This window comes from Pristiophorus japonicus, chromosome 16 (assembly GCF_044704955.1).
Source record: "Pristiophorus japonicus isolate sPriJap1 chromosome 16, sPriJap1.hap1, whole genome shotgun sequence".
Taxonomy (NCBI): domain Eukaryota; kingdom Metazoa; phylum Chordata; class Chondrichthyes; family Pristiophoridae; genus Pristiophorus; species Pristiophorus japonicus.
Genome location: NC_091992.1, coordinates 101,816,653 through 101,833,711, shown reverse-complemented (window position 1 = coordinate 101,833,711; position 17,059 = coordinate 101,816,653). Strand labels below are relative to the sequence as shown.

The window sequence follows — 17,059 nt, the reverse complement described above, 5'->3', positions numbered from 1 at the left end:
ACCACCAAGGTGAATTTCGCGAGCGGTGGCCATTCGACTAAAAATCGGTCGCCATTCGACACCTCCGCGTGGCCGCCGCATTCCGGCGGTAGCACGCCTTATCGGGAGGCTAAATTTCGGCCCCACTATCTGGTCATCATCACATTGCTGTTTGTGGGAACAAATCGGCTGCCGCATTTCCTACATTACAACAGTGACTGTATTTCATTGGCTGTAAAGCGCTTTGGGACATTTGGTGGTGGTGAAAGGTGTTATATAAATGCAAGTCTTTCTTTTTTTCTTTTAAGGAGACAGATATATCTATTGCAGGAAAAATAGTCTCGAACTTTAGCTAATGAACAAAGCATGAAACATGATAACCATGTTTATTAAACTTTACAAGATACGTCATTTTGTACATAATCTATTGACAAAACAGTGACAAAGTAAAAAAAATCATTAATGCTTTTGAGAAATGTATTTACTTATGTTAGTCACCAAACAATACAATGCAGCATTTTAGTCAAATCAGATTTTACAATAAAATTGGACATTTATTGACTTGTATCAAATGGCTAAAACTGTGTTATGGACAAAGTAGGAAATCAATATGTCGGAGGAAAAAGTGGAAGATCAATTTGATTTACATTAAAGTAATTTACAGGCAACACTAATGTGTAAATATAATTGTTCATTTGCAGAATTTGAAAATATGGTGATCCTCTCTCTACTTCAGTTTTGCAATGTAGCCGTCTACACCCACAGTTCCCCTTTTACTCAGAGAGAAGTACAGTTCAGCACACAAACCCTGTCACGATATTTCTGCAATCAACCAACAGGAAGCATATTTTCAAAGTACAACTGGGCCTAAGATGTTGTTCCCCTTTCACATCGTGTAGTGATGTCACACACTGATCCATTTGCTGTCCCAGCTGTAAAGTAATGATATTCCTTGAATGACACCAGCCAGGATGGAAGGTCAAGCTCTCTCATGTGCAGCCTTCTGTTTGGCGACCCAGTGATGTAGTAGACAACCAATATGTGCCATTGTTTCTTTATAGACAAAACTAACAGTGAAGAGTTCAGCGAAGCACCACAGGTCAATCAGGTTTATTATCCTGGACAGTAACTGCATTTAGTTGCTTTTCCAGCTACTCATTGGAGAGGAAAGTGACAATGCTTGAAATAATCTGTGCAGTGTAAATTCAACTTTCATTATACGAAAAGACGTGGGTGGTTTGTACATTTGAAGCATCATGTCACAAAATGTTCTTAAAGTAGTCCATGACATTGATGTCAGTACATTCTTCACAAGTAGAAATAAGAATTATTCAGTTTGACGCTATTAACATTCACCCTTTTAGTCACTTGGTACCTGTTAAAAGAAAAAAAAAATTATGAAACATATGACAACAGTGACACAAATCCTTCAAAAAATAAGCTGATGTTTGAAATCACACTTACCATTACGAATTTGGATTCTCTCCTAACTGCTGAAATAAAAGCAAAAAAAAAATTAATTATTTCTGCTACACAAAATCTAATTTGAATTCCAGCTGTGAAAAATAACAGTTCCTTATTTCTTATAATTCCAAAACTTCTAATCACGTATAAGAAAGTCAGTACTTTCTGTACAATTGTGATAATATTGACAGTTATAAACAATGCTTACATTTTCCCAAATTAAGATTCAATAATTTCTCCTACTCCTTTCTCCAAACATAAAAATGATTTAGAACCAATGGGATCCAAAATAAGTGTAGCCGCCCATCCTATATTTAAGATTTCAGTCCTCTTGATCAGCAGGGTACGGTATTGTCTTGGTTATGTTGTCGCAATACTAATCCAAAAACCTGGACTAGTAATCCAAAGAATATGAGTTCAAATCCTATCTATTACATTGTGAGAATTTGAATTCAGTTTAGAAAAAAAAGATGGTATCAGTAAAGATCACCATGAAGATTCAGTCACTTTGAGAACATTGTCATAAAAACCCAACGAGTTCACTGATGTCCTTTAGGGAAGGAAACCTGCTGTCCTTACTCAGTGTGGGCTTATATATGACTCGAGTCTCACACCAACATGGTTGACTCTTAATTACCCTCTGAATTAGCCGAGCAAGCCATACAGCTGTATCAAACTACAAAAGAGAAGGCCCGCCCATAAGCACCTTCTCAAGGCAACTAGGGATGGGCAATAAATGCCAGCATTGACAGCAGTGCCCACAACTGGAGAATTGATTTTTTAAAGTTCCAGTTTCTACTTAAAGAATGCTTCCTTCCTTCCCCTCCCCCATTTGCCTTTTTACATACCAAACACCATAACTTGGAACTTGTGACTTGGAACACACCTCTTCCAATGCTGCTCAATGGCCAGATATGGCTCAATAGAAGGTGCACCAGAGCAGCTTAGCATGAATCACCTGGGGCTTTTCTTCCTTCTCTCGGTTGGAACGATGGATAGGGAGGTGAAACATGGCTTCATTATCTACCCCCTCTGAACCCAACTAGTTTACCCAACTACGACATAAGGATATCTGAAGATTGTAACTAATTTAGGCAACATTCATAGCTTTACACGCCTCTAGATGTCACTTGAGCAAACTATTCAGTAAACGTTTTCCTGATCAGTAAGACAAGGGTATTTGACTTCCAGTGGTTCAGCCAAACCAATCTTATCTTAGTCTCGCAACTCTGGGAGGCAAATTAGAAGGACAGAAGCTGTTCAGAGTGCTTCAGATTCTCTTGCAACTTTCTTTTTATTCAGCCTTGGAACTTGTACCATTGGCACAATGTATGGTTAAACTGAATGATCAGGTTGCCAGATGATGGGCTTATTCAAAAAAAGAGCTCACCAAAAGTATTTTAAAACATAAGGCGATGTCATAATTTATGCAATAAAGACTCAAAAGTTTTAGATGAAATCAGAAACATTTACACAAGCATCGTACCTGGACGGAATCTTCTCCTGAATCGCAAAAATATCAAGATGGCTATTCCAGATAAAAGTGCTGCAACAATGACAAAGACTGCTGTGAGGACCTTATTCTTTTTCCCTTCACTTTGGCGACTTTGATTAGATGCATCCAAGACTGGAACTGAAAATTTTCGGAGAAAAACGTAATTATAAATTCCAGCTTCAACCGTTGTATGCATAATAATGTAATACATTTCTATCCTCTTTGACTGCATTAATTAGCAATAAATATGTTGAAGTTCAAACAACATTGTGAGGAAAAGGACTGCAACAGTTTAAAAAGAAGCCCCCCCAACCTTCTCGGGGCAAATAGTTAGGAGTATTAATTACGGCCTTGCAGCATTGCTCACATCTTGTGAACAAATAGAAACAAAACCAATTCTTTAAACAGCCATTTTCTGAGATTGTTTTGAATAAATACTATGAGCTTACTTGGAAAGTGTTTCTGCACCTCGTATTTCTGCTCTTCCTCATTCCACACGGCACAAGTATAATAACCTTCCAGGGCACTTTCTGCTATTCTGATTGGAAGAGTGCTCGTGATCTTGAACAGCCCCTGTGGTGTTGTCACATTATTAGTTTCAGCCTCCAATGTGAGATTCTTTTTATCATAGACAAACCAGTGAATCTGAGCTAGTGGGTATCCAGTCGTTTCACAAGTAAGGTTTGTTCTTCTCATTGTTCTTGTGAGATTTGGGAATAAGGTCACTTCTGGCAAATTGTATGGAGCTAAAAAAAAACAATTACATTATTAATAATATAATGTGAGCTGTAGAATAATATAGGGGCAGCTTTAACACTGCCCTGTCCCATCCAGCAAAAAATAACACCACTTCTTGGTAAACAATAATTCCCAAATTTATGACATTAGTCTGGTTACATTTAGGTTAGCTTCGGTTAGGGTTAGTGATAGAGGAAAACATATCATGGTACCAATTTTACATTTTGATTTGATTTCTGAATACCTGAATTTGAAACTGTTCAGGGAGCTTCAGATTCTGCTGCACCTTTCTTTTTATCTTTTTGTCTAATTTAGAAAGTAGCTTGTACATACATCTTGCATATTTTTCTGGAGTACATCTGTGTCCTCTGCCAATCTAGTGCTCGATTTACACTAATCTTATTGCTTATTTAGTATGGATAGGTAAGGAATGAAGCAGGATTTTATAAATCCCAATAGCCACCATAATATATGGCAGTCTAATGCCCATGTTAACTAACACACTTGCCGTGATAAACAATATTAAAAATGGAGAATAAGAAATTGCTTTCTTCAACTGTAATTCATAAAAAATACTGTAGTGTTCACTCGCCACTGCACCTTTCAGCAGCATGACAAAATCATGTTATTGAAAGGGAGTTTCTATTTTTTTAATGTTGCTGCTCTTTGAAAATAGATGAATGTTTTAGCTTGACTCAATTGCCATTTTAATTCTCTGTCCCACTCACACTCCGACCTTTCTGTCCTCGGCCTCCTACATGGTTCTAATGAAGCTCAATGGAAGCTCGAGGAACACCTCATTTTTCGATTAGGCACTTTACAGCCTTACGGGCTCCACACTGAGTTGAACAATTTCAGATCATAAACACAGCTGCCATTTAGTCGGACAGCAGGTGCTGGCAATGATTCTGCCATTGCCATTTACAGCTCCTCTAGAACCCTGTTTTGTTTCTTTGCTTTTCCCATTACCATTTCCTTTTGCCTCACACCATTATCCTTTTGTCATTTAATCACTGCTGCCTTCCACCCTATCACAGATCTTCTCTTTTGTTCTTTCTCCCCCCGACTTTTTCTGCCTCTGTACTTACTTAAAACCTGTTGCATCTATAAAATGTTCCAGTTCTGACGAAAGGTCATTGACCTGAAATGTTAACTCTGTTTCTCTCTCCACAGATGCTGCCTGACATGCTGAGTATGTCCAGCATCTTCTGTTTTTATTTCAAATTTCCAGCATCTGCAGTATTTTGCTTTTGCGTTGGGACCAATCACACTTCTGAGTTAGAAGGCTGTACATTCAACTCCTACTATGCACATGGGAACATCATCTAGCCTGGCACTTCAATGCAGTACTGAGAGTGCATGCATTGTTGAAAATGTCATCTTTTGAATGAGATATTAAATAGGGATCCCCATCGACCTTCTCAGGTGGATAGAAACAATCCTGTGGCACTATTGAAACATGGGCACATGTTCTCCAGGTATCCTGGCCAACGTTTGTTGTTCAACTATCACCACCAAAGAACAGGTGAGCTGATCATTCATTCAGTCATTTGCTGATTTTGGATATTTTCTCTATGCAAATTTGCTGATGAGATTGATTACTTAAGAGCATTGGCTGTACTTCAAAGCAATCAGTGGCTGGAATATGTTTTGGGATATTCTGAGGATATGAAAGGTGCTATCAATATGCATGATCATTCTTTCTTTTCTCCCTAAACATGACCCTCATTATTATATGCCTGTTTGCCTAACTCACACATCAAGGTTTTATAGGATTTGAATAAAGCTGGAATTTGTTGCCAATTTGAGGTAACCAATATTCTACAATGAAGAATAACAGAGAAAGTAAAATTTTATTCACCTTTAACCTTCAGTGCGATGTCTTGAGTTCTGTAACCAGCAGAAGTTTCCAAATAATATTGATAGGTCCCATTATCTGACAGTTGTGTTTTCTGGATTACCAGTGATATGTCTTGTGAATCTTGATGAAGTAGTTTAATTCGATCCTGAGCTTCTCTGAAACTTTCCTTTGAGTTAAAAACATGTTTTGCTTCTCCACCTTCTCTATATTTACTCAATTCGATGACATTAAATGTTTTCCCCATTATTGATTTGAATGTGCATGGTAATGTCGTGTCTTCATTCAATATTCCTGTCACTGAATGGTTACACGTTAAAGTCACGAACTCTGAAAAACAATAGTTTTCATTAACTCAGATTACCTCAATGGCAATCGGTCATGAATGAATTATATACTGAGAAGCAGTTCAGTACTTACTTTGTGCAGAGGGTGTGCTTGTGTATAAGATGACAGAAAGCAGACTTATTGTATGGTATGAACCCATTTCCAGACTTCAGTTCACCTGCTGATATAAGGACAACATAGAAAATTCATTAAACACTCAGCAATCTAATCAAATCTGATTTAACTTTTCTTGTGTATCATTAGTTAGGTTTTGGCAGGAATCTCAAATAACTATCACTGTACTAAAAATCACATCAGATACATTTGTGTTGCTAGAAAGTTTTGAACGATCCAAATTGTTTTACAAGTTACTGTTAAAACTAGCAAATTCATTTTGTAGTGATTTCCTAAATTCTCACAGCAAGAATGCCAGAATCTGTGAACTGACAAAGTATGTGAATGAAATATGTAATAACTCCATGCTTCCTTTATTATTAGCACTTCTTTTCAAGCTAGTGTTCTCCCCTGCCCTCCTCCTCTGTAGTCATTGACTCCACGAGAGAGAGTATTCAATTCCACTGGCACTAATTGGTTTTTGACACATCACCCAAATGGCCATTATTCACTGTGCATGCCCTGAAATAAAAGGGCAGATTTTTCATGGAGGTTCCCTGCTCTCCCAGTGGCAATCCTAATTGGAGGCGTGAATGTTGGCAGGTTATTCCATTGCAGGGTGTATCACAACTGAATAACCAGGATAATTCTCGAGCTCAACAACCAGGGATTAAACCTCAGACCTTCCTGTTCTCTCTACAGTTCAGCATTTACTGGATAAACACAATGAACAATCAGTAAATACTTATATAAATATGCTAATACTTTTCTAGTTTATCTCTGTGTTTAACAGCAGTTCCATTGTCTGCCTTCTCAAGGGCAATTAGGGACGGGCAATAAATGCTGGCTTTGCCAGTGACGCTCACATCCCGGAACGAATAAAAAAAAATCTATAGTGCATGCGGTGCATGGTGCTAATAATGCAGGGTTACATTTTTTGAGCTATGTCCCCAAGAAATGATCCAATACTGCAAGGCGAAGCCAGTTCAGCATTTTTACTGCACACTTTAGTCAGTCAGGTGGCTAATGTCCACATTGCACCAATTCAAAAGGTAATTAAAAGGTAAACCTGTTGCTGTTTCTGACATAAGCAGCAATACAGATTTCTATGTAACTATTGCCCTCTAATGGACCCACAGAAACCGATGGACTGCACTAAAGTAATTTATTTTCTTTTTTAGCATTTTACTTTCCAGTCCGAGTTATTTGATATAGAAACCAGCAGTGAGATCTCTGCTGCGTTTTCTCCTTTCTAGTTCCAGGAATAGTGAGGCTGGTTGTACTGACATTTTAAAACCGTTTACTGCATGTATTTCTGTCAAACTAATACGTCTCTCCCCCAATCCCTTACCCCAATTTTCCTCAATTATTTTGCAAGTGCAAGAAGCAGTTCCTCGTTCCAAACATTCGGGCTTTTTAACTACTAAATGTGAAAATAAAGTTGAGAATTAAACCCAAAGTAATAGTATATCAGAGATTACTGAGAGATAGTTTGCTCACAGATGCTTATTTGTTTGATGTTATAACGCCCAGAATATAGGGGCTCATTTACCTTTGATTTTAGTATAGCAACCCTCCCAAACCCAGCCACTGAGACCGACACACACACATACACACACACATTCATACATACACACACATAAATTCATACACACACATTCATACACACATATACAGACATGGATATATTCACCCAAACACACATACACACACACATTCATACATACACACACATAAATTCATACACACACATTCATACACACATATACAGACATAGATATATTCACCCAAACACACACACACACATACATTCATACACACATATACAGACATATATAGATATATTCACCCAAACACACACACACACACAATGATTTACAAAAGTATCAAGGTAGTAGTATGCTTTAAATTTTTGAATGTCAGATTGTACCTTAATTCCAACCAAAATGCGGAGATCCAATCAGTTCAACACGAAGAAGGGGTTCAAATTGACCCAAGAAAAGTCAGTTCAATCCCGAGGCCTTGACAATTGTTGGTGATGATTCCGGGACCTCGGCACGGTGCAGCTGCTCAGGTGAACCCGGAACCGAGCGCTGGGATCCGCGGGGAGCGAGTGGGACTGTCGGCTCTCCAGTCTGGGAAAGCACCTGTGACCCTGTGTCAGTGCACACACTAAGCCAAGTGATCGGGAACTCCTCCACTGTCTCTCTGCGCAATGGTGCTGCTGAAATGGAGCACAGCAAACTGCTTTCTCTCTCTCCCGCTTTCCCTCTTTTCTTGTCTTTAAACTTTCTGTTTCGATATAAATGAATCGCAGCCGAATTGGCAACGAGTTTCGATCAAAAAGAACCCAAATGTGTCTGAACTGTCACCGAACTTTCCCCACCAGCAGCGCTGTTAAACTTGCAGTTAATGGACAGTTAATCCACAAACTCCTTCTTAATATAATGCTCCAGGAAGTAATGTACGGTGGATCCAGACCGGTTGAACTGCGTTATACATAGCACAGGAAACTGAAAGCAACTCTGTGGGAAATACCCTGGCTTTGTGTAATATCAGAAATCCCACTCGTTCCCTGTAGGAAAATTGCACCCCTTTCACAAGTCAGTATTATATGTACTTTCCCTTTATTGCCCTTTCAGAGAGGTTATAAAGAAAAAAAGACTTACATTTATATAGCGTCTTTCACGACCACCAGACGCCTCAAAGCGCTTTACAGATAATGAAGTACTTTTTGGAATGTAATCACTGTTGTAATGTGGGAACCGCAGCAGTCAATTTGTGCACATCAAGCTCCCGCAATCAGCAATGTGATAATGACCAGATACTCTGTTTTTGTTATGTTGATTGAGGGATAAATATTGGCCAGGACACCGGGGATAACCCCGCTGCTCTTCAAAGTGGTGCGGTGGGATCTTTTACGTCCACTTGAGAGAGCAGAGGGTTTCTCAGTTTAAAGTCTCATTCAAAATACAGCATCTCCAACAATGCAGCACTCCCTCAGCTCGGCACTGTGGTTATTGTACAAATGTTGTCTCAAGTTCTTCCGAATTTTTTTTAGTTTTACTAATTCAAATATTTGTCCTATTACAAATTTGAACTAATATTCCGGGCTTATAATCTATCAACCAGTTACACATATGCCAAGCATAAACATTTCACACTGACACTTCGGTCAAGAAGTTTATCTCGGGCGGTACTGCAAAGGCCAGTATCAGATCAGCTGCCTGTTATATATTCAGCTTATTGTCTGCAATGGAACTGAATATCAGGCGCTGAGTATAATGGGCGGCCGTTGGGCACTACTGCCCGAGACGAATTTCTAGCCTTTGGGGACCTGGTCCATGTGCCAGTGTTTTTGCTGATAAACATTAGGTCAGATCAACCTTCACTCCCCCGAGCACCAAACATTCTCGAGTCCAGCTATGAATGGAAGTGGTTCTGGCTGCTGCATAAAGCAGAGTTGAAGTCTTGCAAGAAAGCATTCCGACTCTTCTTAACATCTGTGTGTATATGGATTTATATATGTGACTGATGGTATTCTTACAAAGGCAATAATGTATAAGGTAAAATAGTGCAACTTCACTGTACAAGCAGAACACCAACCAACTAACCAACAAACTGAAGTTCTGCACTATTAAATGTTGGTAAACTGTTCAGGACCTAACTCCAACAGATACTTTGCAACTATATAATTAGTATTTTTTGTGAAATCTAAATAAATTGTCAGTTACCTTTCTACATTAGAAGTAAATGGGGCCATAGAACAATACTTTGTACTTGCTCTGTACTGTAATAAAAGGTGAGATATTCATTATTTGCCATTCAATAGCTCATAACTTTCCTGAGCAGGTCAGTTTCTAAGTTCATGGTTTCTATCATAGAAACACTTCATTGAGATGAACAGACCTGATTCTAAGTAATTTAAGAGCTGCTTTTACTTGTTGAGGCTGTTCAATTTGATAAACTATTGGATAGAGTATCACACTACAAACTGTGCTTTTGTGGAAAATATATTCTCTTGAATTAGCACCTAGTCCTAAAGGAAGATTTCTCAGGATCCGCTTTTTTAATGAGCAAGCTGTTAGAGGCCTGGTCCTCATTGCTGTGCTCCTCTGCTGCTGTTCGCACAGCTCTTAGTGGTGTGAAGAGGAGCTCAGGCTCGTCATCCACAAACCGTCCACTGATGTGATTGTTTTCCCTTGAAGGGCTCAGGGAGGGTTGCATTCCAAAGGATGAGTGCATTGTGACAACTTGCAGAACAGGTGATATTGACAGGCAGGTTCCTTTACGTGTTGTCACACAGAATCTGTTTATTCAGGGATTGGAAGTCCTTTCAGTTGTCTGTCGGAGTTTGTAAAGCAACATGAACGCAAACCAGTAAAATTGGAGGCCCTGTCTCGCTGCTACTTTGTTGTGATACCAAACTGGATGAATTCCTCAGCAATATTACTAAAAGGCACAATTACTGCAATAGAAAGAAGGGATTCCAGTCAGGGTGATCACGTAGTGGAAGCAGTATGGATAGAATTAAGGAAATGGAAAAGATGCAAAACTCGAGTAGCAAATTCAGGCCCAATTACTAGATTTAGTGATAAGTAATGAACTAGAATTAGTTAACAATCTGACAAAAGGGAGCATTTTGAGAATAATATGATTGAATTTGATATTAGAATTGAACGGGAAAGGGGAGAGTCACAATCCAAGGTTTCAAATTTAAGTAAGGAAGACGTCGAAGGGATAAGAAATAAATTGACCGCAGTAAACTGGTCTGAACTGTTAATGGGCAAGCCTACAGGCATATTCAGAAGAAACTTCTTTACCCAGAGAGTGGTGAGAACATGGAACTCACTACCACAGGGAGTGGATGAAGTGAATATCATAGATGCATTTAAGGGGAGGCTAGACAAGCATATTAACGAGAAGGGGATAGAGGGTTATGCTGATAGAGTTAGATTAGGAAAGATGGGAAGAGGCTCAAGAGAGAACGAGCGAGAGAGAGAGAGAGACCGGACAACCTTTGGGCGGGGTTGAGGGTAAGTTGGTGCTATGTGCTTTTCAATTCTTTTAATGTGTTGGGAGGTGGCTGTATGCTTCACTTTGGTTACCATGGCAGCCTGATCTTTTTGGCGCATATCAAGGCTCCATTCCCAAAACTAAAGGTCGGGTTGGGCCACGCCAAAATCAAGAGATCCAACAGGGAAACTTACAACAGTTTTTTTTTTGGCGTACTTGGGCCCCAAAAAATCGGGCGCAACTCTTCAAGTACGCCAAAAAAATACTTTGGGGAAAATTGAGCCCCCTGACCTTACAATAAAGACATGCTGAAAATGGTGTGGTATTTTGATGCCATTTTATTTTATGAATCATCACATTTCCAAGAGGTGTACAATTGGCAAGGATTGCATTTTTTATTCACTTTGGCTGGATCATGACCTTCAGACTTCCAGCTCTGTTCCTGCTCTGTCTCCTCCGTGGTGCTTTCTCTTCATTTATTCTCTGTCCTTTTCACAGTTCAGTCTTTATTATATTCAGTACAACAATTTGCAGATTAGTGGACTAAATGGTGATTTGCTGGCACTGCTCAATGTAGCCAGAAATCTGTTCACAGGGGTCATTATATTGACCATTTTCATAAGATAGGCTCATACACTTTTTAGGAACAGGAGAATTTCTATTAAGTATTTAGAATGGCAGAATCTGAAATGACGCATATTCTCATTGCGATTAGGCAGGCTGAAAATTAGTGTTACGATCATGCAAGGTCATCGCACTTCAATTCCATCCTTCCTCATTCTGCATCATCTGTTGGAAAGAAGGCTCATTAGTAAAAAGTAAAATAACATTTCTTATTTCAGATTATAAAATGTATTCTTAAAAATTTAGATACCTATTAAATTAGCGGCTGTTGATTGAAATCGTGCCCGTATGTATGCTTCTGAGAAAATGAAAACATTAGCATTCAAGTAACTTTTATATTAACATTAGTTTGCATTCATAAAATCCCATGTTGAAAAACTTTCCATCAATTCTTCTTTCTGGTTATTAAATCATGAACAAGACCTTTGGGTGGAAATTCGGTCGCGCCTCAGTTGGGGAGGTGTCCCGAGCGGAGCAGTAAATTTTGCGGCAGTAAATGGTTTGCGTCTGCCGCCGCAAAATTCATCAGCTGGGCCTGGAGCGGGGCATGTGGGAGGCGTTGCACACCTTTTTTAGGGTGATAGGCCGGCTGAGCAAGGAAAATCTCACGCTAAAGAGCTGGGCACGGAGCACCATAACAGAGGCTCGGAGGAAAAAAAACGTGAAAAACCCGCACCAAAAACATTCCCAATACATAGCTCACGCCATCACAACATAAATCACAAAAAATAACTACACTTACCTCACTTCGACATTACTTACCTCACAGTGGCCGCTACAGCTTGGAACGCCTGCTTTCACAGGCGCTTGTACCAGGGCGCTCTACGGAGCACTATGGTTTGGGCGCAATCCAAAAATCGAGCCGGTGTCGCAACCTAGAGCGTTGAATACCGGCTCACTTCTCCCGGATGATACCGGCACCGAATGTCCCAACGGGGCGCTGGAAGCTGGCAGAAGACCGAATTTCCAACTCCTTATCTATTAGTTAGGAAGTGGATCAGTCTACAATGTTAAAGCTCCAAATAGTGTTATTTTAGAGGTGGTTTTCAAGTTATTGATAAGATTTTAGCTTAATGACAAAACTATGCTTTGAAAAATAAAATATGGACACAGAAAATCAGTTCTTTGTCGTCTTTCCCCCGAGCTTAGTAAGATAATTTGGCACATTTGAAGGAGCGCCCTTGATGACCCAATGCAACATCCATTGCAGTAGAACATAATATAGACCAGATGGTCCCATGTAGTGATTTGAATTAAATCAGCTGTACTCAGCCAGAGCAGCAATGGGACATTACAGTTAGACTCAGTGCCTTTCATCTAAGGTGGGCAAAAATCAATCAAAATTCCATCTGCTGATTGCTATTTACTGACTTCAGTTGGAATACCCTCTCCATCACCAAGTTCAACTATTTCCACCTTTGTAATATCACCCGTCTCTGCCCCTGTCTTAGCCCTTCTGCTGCTGAAACCCTCATCCATGTCTTTGTTACCTCCAAACTCAACAATTACAAAGCTCTCCTCACCGGCCTCCCATCTTCCACCCTACTTGAGTTCCTCCAAACTCTGCTGCCCATATCCTAACTAGCACCAAATCCTGTTCACCCAGTGCTCTGGTGCTCACTGACCCGACATTATCTCCCAGTCCACCAACACCTCAAAGTTAAAATTCTCATCCTCATGTTCAAATCCCTCCATGGCCGCGATAGTCCCTATCTCTGCAATCTCCTCCAGCCCTACAACCCTCCAAGAACTCTGCATTCCTCCAATTCTGGCCTCTTGCGCATCTCCAATTTTCATCGCTCCACCATTGGTGGCTGCGCCTTGAGCTGCCTGGGCCCTAAGTTCTGGAACTCCCTCTCTGAGCCTCGTTGCTTCTCCACCTCTCTCTCCTCCTTGAAGATACTCCTTAAAACCTACCTCTTTGACCTAGCTTTTTATCACCTGACCTAATGTCTCCTTATTTAGATCGGTCAATGTTTGTCTGATTACACTCCTGTGAAGTGCCTTGGAAGGTTCTACTATGTTAAAAGCATTGTTCTGCAAGTTGTTGCTGTTTAGAAGTGACTGTGTGTTGGCATTGGGAGAAGACTGGACTGAGCTCAGCCATGGTCGCCTTACATTTCATATAGCTGATCGTGCTTACTGTCTGGACTGATACATGAAGAGTGGCCACTTGGACAAGGCATAGAGGGTTGTGCAATTTTACACGAACAAGAGTCAGAGAGGGGGAAGAGCAAGATGGGGGGAGACCTACTTTAATATAGCTTTGGCGCAGAAAAACAGAATCTTGGAACGCTCTTATGTAACAACAGTTCTGCCATTTCCTTTATCAGTATTGATATTATACCTTGAGGTATTATATTTCTCCAGTAACAAAATCCCAAAAGTGCCAAAAGCACTATGAAGCCCAGTGATAAAAGAACACCAACAGCTGCTCTGGTTTTTCGTTCCGGTGACTGAAAGGTTTTTTCACTTTTAGAACACTCAAATCCTGAAATGACAAATATATAATTGAGATGCTTCATTACAACTTACATCTAACACCTCCAAAACTATAATTCAAACAACTTTTTTGTGGAAGGCAGTGCATTATATGAATTCATGAGATCACAGTGCCATGGGCCAAATGAATCGTGTGCCAGTGTCAGTTAACTTTGAATAGGGACTTCCTTCAGATGCTTAGCTGTTGCTCTTGGCCACATTGCCAGATGTGGCATTTAATAGGTGTGAGGTACTTAGACACAGGAAACAGGGAACAAATGACAGCGATTCAACCCTGGATTGGATTTCAACAACATGACTGGTCAGTTGGCAACAGAATTTACCCAGTAGAGGCTAGGGCTTACTGTCTGGAGTGTAATGAGGAGCAAAAATGTTACAAACTTTAACAATTTAAATCTGATTTCAAATTTAGAATAAAATACTCGGAATCTAAATCATTCTATTCATGTCCGTAGCTTAATAAGCAAAAGGAAAATGTAATTATATAATTGCAGCATAAATATGTTGATAGTTCATATTGGGCTTTGTTTGGGACAAAGCATAATAGTGGCATAATAGATGCTGGGTTCACCATTGCCATTAGATTAAAATATAACTTATTTGAGGAAGTATCTTTTTGTAATTTGAATGGCACGTGGGAACCACAAGATGATCAGTATTTTTGATCAAGTGATTACTTTAAACTGATCCCCATTCAGCAGCTGTCAGATTTCTGACTTTTCTCCCAATCCCAACTCTTTGTCCCCCCTCGACATCGCCAGCCTTCAACTTCCACCCAGCGCTGCCTTCCCTACGTCTGTCCGCACCAGATCAATAGCCACTGGGCCTCCTATTTTCCTGGCCTTTCAGCCGAGTTTCTCACTTTCCCAAGCTCAGTGCTGGACTTCCCATTCTCCAGCTACCAGGGAGATGAGGTGCTTACCATCTGGAGTGACTCAGAAATTCAGGACAGCCACCTTGATACAACAGTCCTAGTAGGGGCTTCAGAAGTACAGAAAGATGTTGGAGATAGCTGGCAACATCAAAACAAAGACACAAGCTTCCAGAGCCTTAAAAATGATAGCAGAATCTTAGATTGGTTGTTTTCTTTTAATTAATACATATATATTATTAAGAATAAAATGATGTCCATTTTGTGGCATTGTTAAAGTTATAAGCTATTGATAGCCCCATCAGCAGGAAAACATAAACCAGCTCATGTTCTGTGGACCCAATGGAAATTGAATTAAGGACCATGATAAACAATTAAGTGCCATGTGATGGTACTTAGCCTTTATTCTACTGAGAGGATTTTCTGTGTAATTTAGGGAGAGCCCAGTTTGAATTTTGTATTGCTCATGGTGAAAGTTGTTGGTGCTTGGGAATACAACATTGTTCGACTTTCTGCATGCAGTGTTAAAGTGGGCACTCCAACATCAGATACAGAACCAGTTTGTTACAAATCAACATGCTTTCTGCTCCATCTCAATGAAATTTCTTAGCTCAAACCTCAGGAGTTCATTCCTTACAGTACCGGCTGATATCCAGATTTCCCCACAGCAGCTAATATCTCTCACTTAAAGAAATAACACTAATTTGAAAAGAGTCAATCTTATAACATTCATGAGCTGCTGTCAATCTATAGAGAAGCAAACTGCTCTAATTTACCTCAGAATCTCCCAACTTGAATTAACAATATGAATATAACTTATCTCAAGATGTTGCTGTCTATAGCAACTGGCCTCGAAGGGACAAACAATGCTAAAGGAAGCTCGACTTTAAGCGTTAAATGGAATAACGCTTCTGTTCTTATAAAATTCTGTCGATCTGCCATACAGTTCAGGATCATAGGACAATAATCTCATTGCTACTATCTAATTCTTCCCTTCAGCTTCACCTAGATCATCAGCCTATCATCCTAACCCACATGTGGAAATATTTGTTGCACTACAGCCATGTATACTTTACTTTTCTACCTGAAGCCAACCATAACTCACTAATGACCTTATTGTGCCTGAGCTCTTGGGTCAGCATCACTTGTCGAAATATTTCCCACAGCTGACCGCAGGCCATATATTTTGTCTCCTGTGTGTAAGCAGTCAGTTGCACAAATAAATCATGAAAAAACTTGTGTTTCAATGAGAAGTAAATTAAACCAAAACTTACTTGCATATATACATGCATTTTCAGTGCATATAGAGCAGTTATAATTTACGGAACACCAATCTCCGACTACTGAAATGTAAGAAGTGATGTGGTACAACTTATCTTCTGTACGTATTATTGTAGAATTAGCACCCAGATCAGTTCCATTTTCTATTTGCCAGTGAAGTTGTGCCCACGGATATCCAAGTGTAGTACAAGCAAGACCTTTTTCACCATCTTGGTCCATTTTGGTTATTTGTGGCACAGTATATGGAGCTGAAAAGCATGCTTTACAAGTTTAATCTCGTGACTCAATGTGAAGTGATGTACAGCTGGATCACACAGGATTAACACCAATCTTTACAGTAGCATCACAAACACTATTTTCCCAATATTTTTATACCGACTGCAATGGCCTGCTTCCAAATTACTCACTGCATCATTTAAGTCTGAAGTTTATTATTTGAACCAAAAGAACATAGAAAACTAAACACAGTACTATGCGATTTTAGATGATTTATTTCAATTCCTTTTTCTCTTCTCTACTAACCGCAGTGACTAATGCTGGAGCATGGGGATATGTGTGCCAACAGCTCTCCATTACCTCAGCCAGGTTGGCCGTTCTTCATGTTTGAATCCAGAAAGTAAGTGGTGGCAGGAGCTTCAACCACAGGGGCCTTAAAGGCAAGTTCAATCGTCCTCATCCACTGTCCAGAAGGGATCATTTGACAACAATCAGGAATCGGAACTCTGACCGTTTGAGGGACATTACAGCCAATTCCAGAAGCGCACGGTTACCTATGATACATCATCACAAG

The 17,059-nt window shown here is 39.8% G+C and overlaps 1 protein-coding gene and 1 long non-coding RNA gene across 4 annotated transcripts; both read right to left on the bottom strand.

Moving 5' to 3' along the window:
* Positions 1 to 372: 372 nt before the first annotated feature.
* On the bottom strand, positions 373 to 8,431 carry LOC139227123 (CD276 antigen homolog). Of its 3 annotated transcripts, none has more exons than XM_070858190.1 (7): positions 7,906 to 8,431; positions 5,955 to 6,042; positions 5,538 to 5,864; positions 3,388 to 3,684; positions 2,930 to 3,076; positions 1,444 to 1,472; positions 373 to 1,354 (listed from the first exon to the last, which is right to left on the bottom strand). In XM_070858190.1, the coding sequence occupies exons 2-7, from the start codon at positions 6,019 to 6,021 to the stop codon at positions 1,340 to 1,342; spliced, it is 882 nt and encodes a 293-aa protein (XP_070714291.1). In that variant the 5' UTR covers positions 6,022 to 6,042; positions 7,906 to 8,431; the 3' UTR covers positions 373 to 1,339. The 3 variants fall into 3 exon arrangements, with proteins under 3 accessions (XP_070714291.1, XP_070714293.1, XP_070714292.1); XM_070858192.1 differs by having other exon boundaries at positions 1,444 to 1,469; XM_070858191.1 differs by having other exon boundaries at positions 5,955 to 6,039.
* A 2,897-nt stretch (positions 8,432 to 11,328) lies between these two features.
* LOC139227122 (uncharacterized) lies at positions 11,329 to 16,301 on the bottom strand. The gene is made up of 4 exons (XR_011587385.1): positions 16,263 to 16,301; positions 13,963 to 14,106; positions 11,866 to 11,913; positions 11,329 to 11,780 (listed from the first exon to the last, which is right to left on the bottom strand). It is a non-coding gene; the product is annotated as an uncharacterized lncRNA (long non-coding RNA).
* Between the last annotated feature and the right edge of the window lie 758 nt (positions 16,302 to 17,059).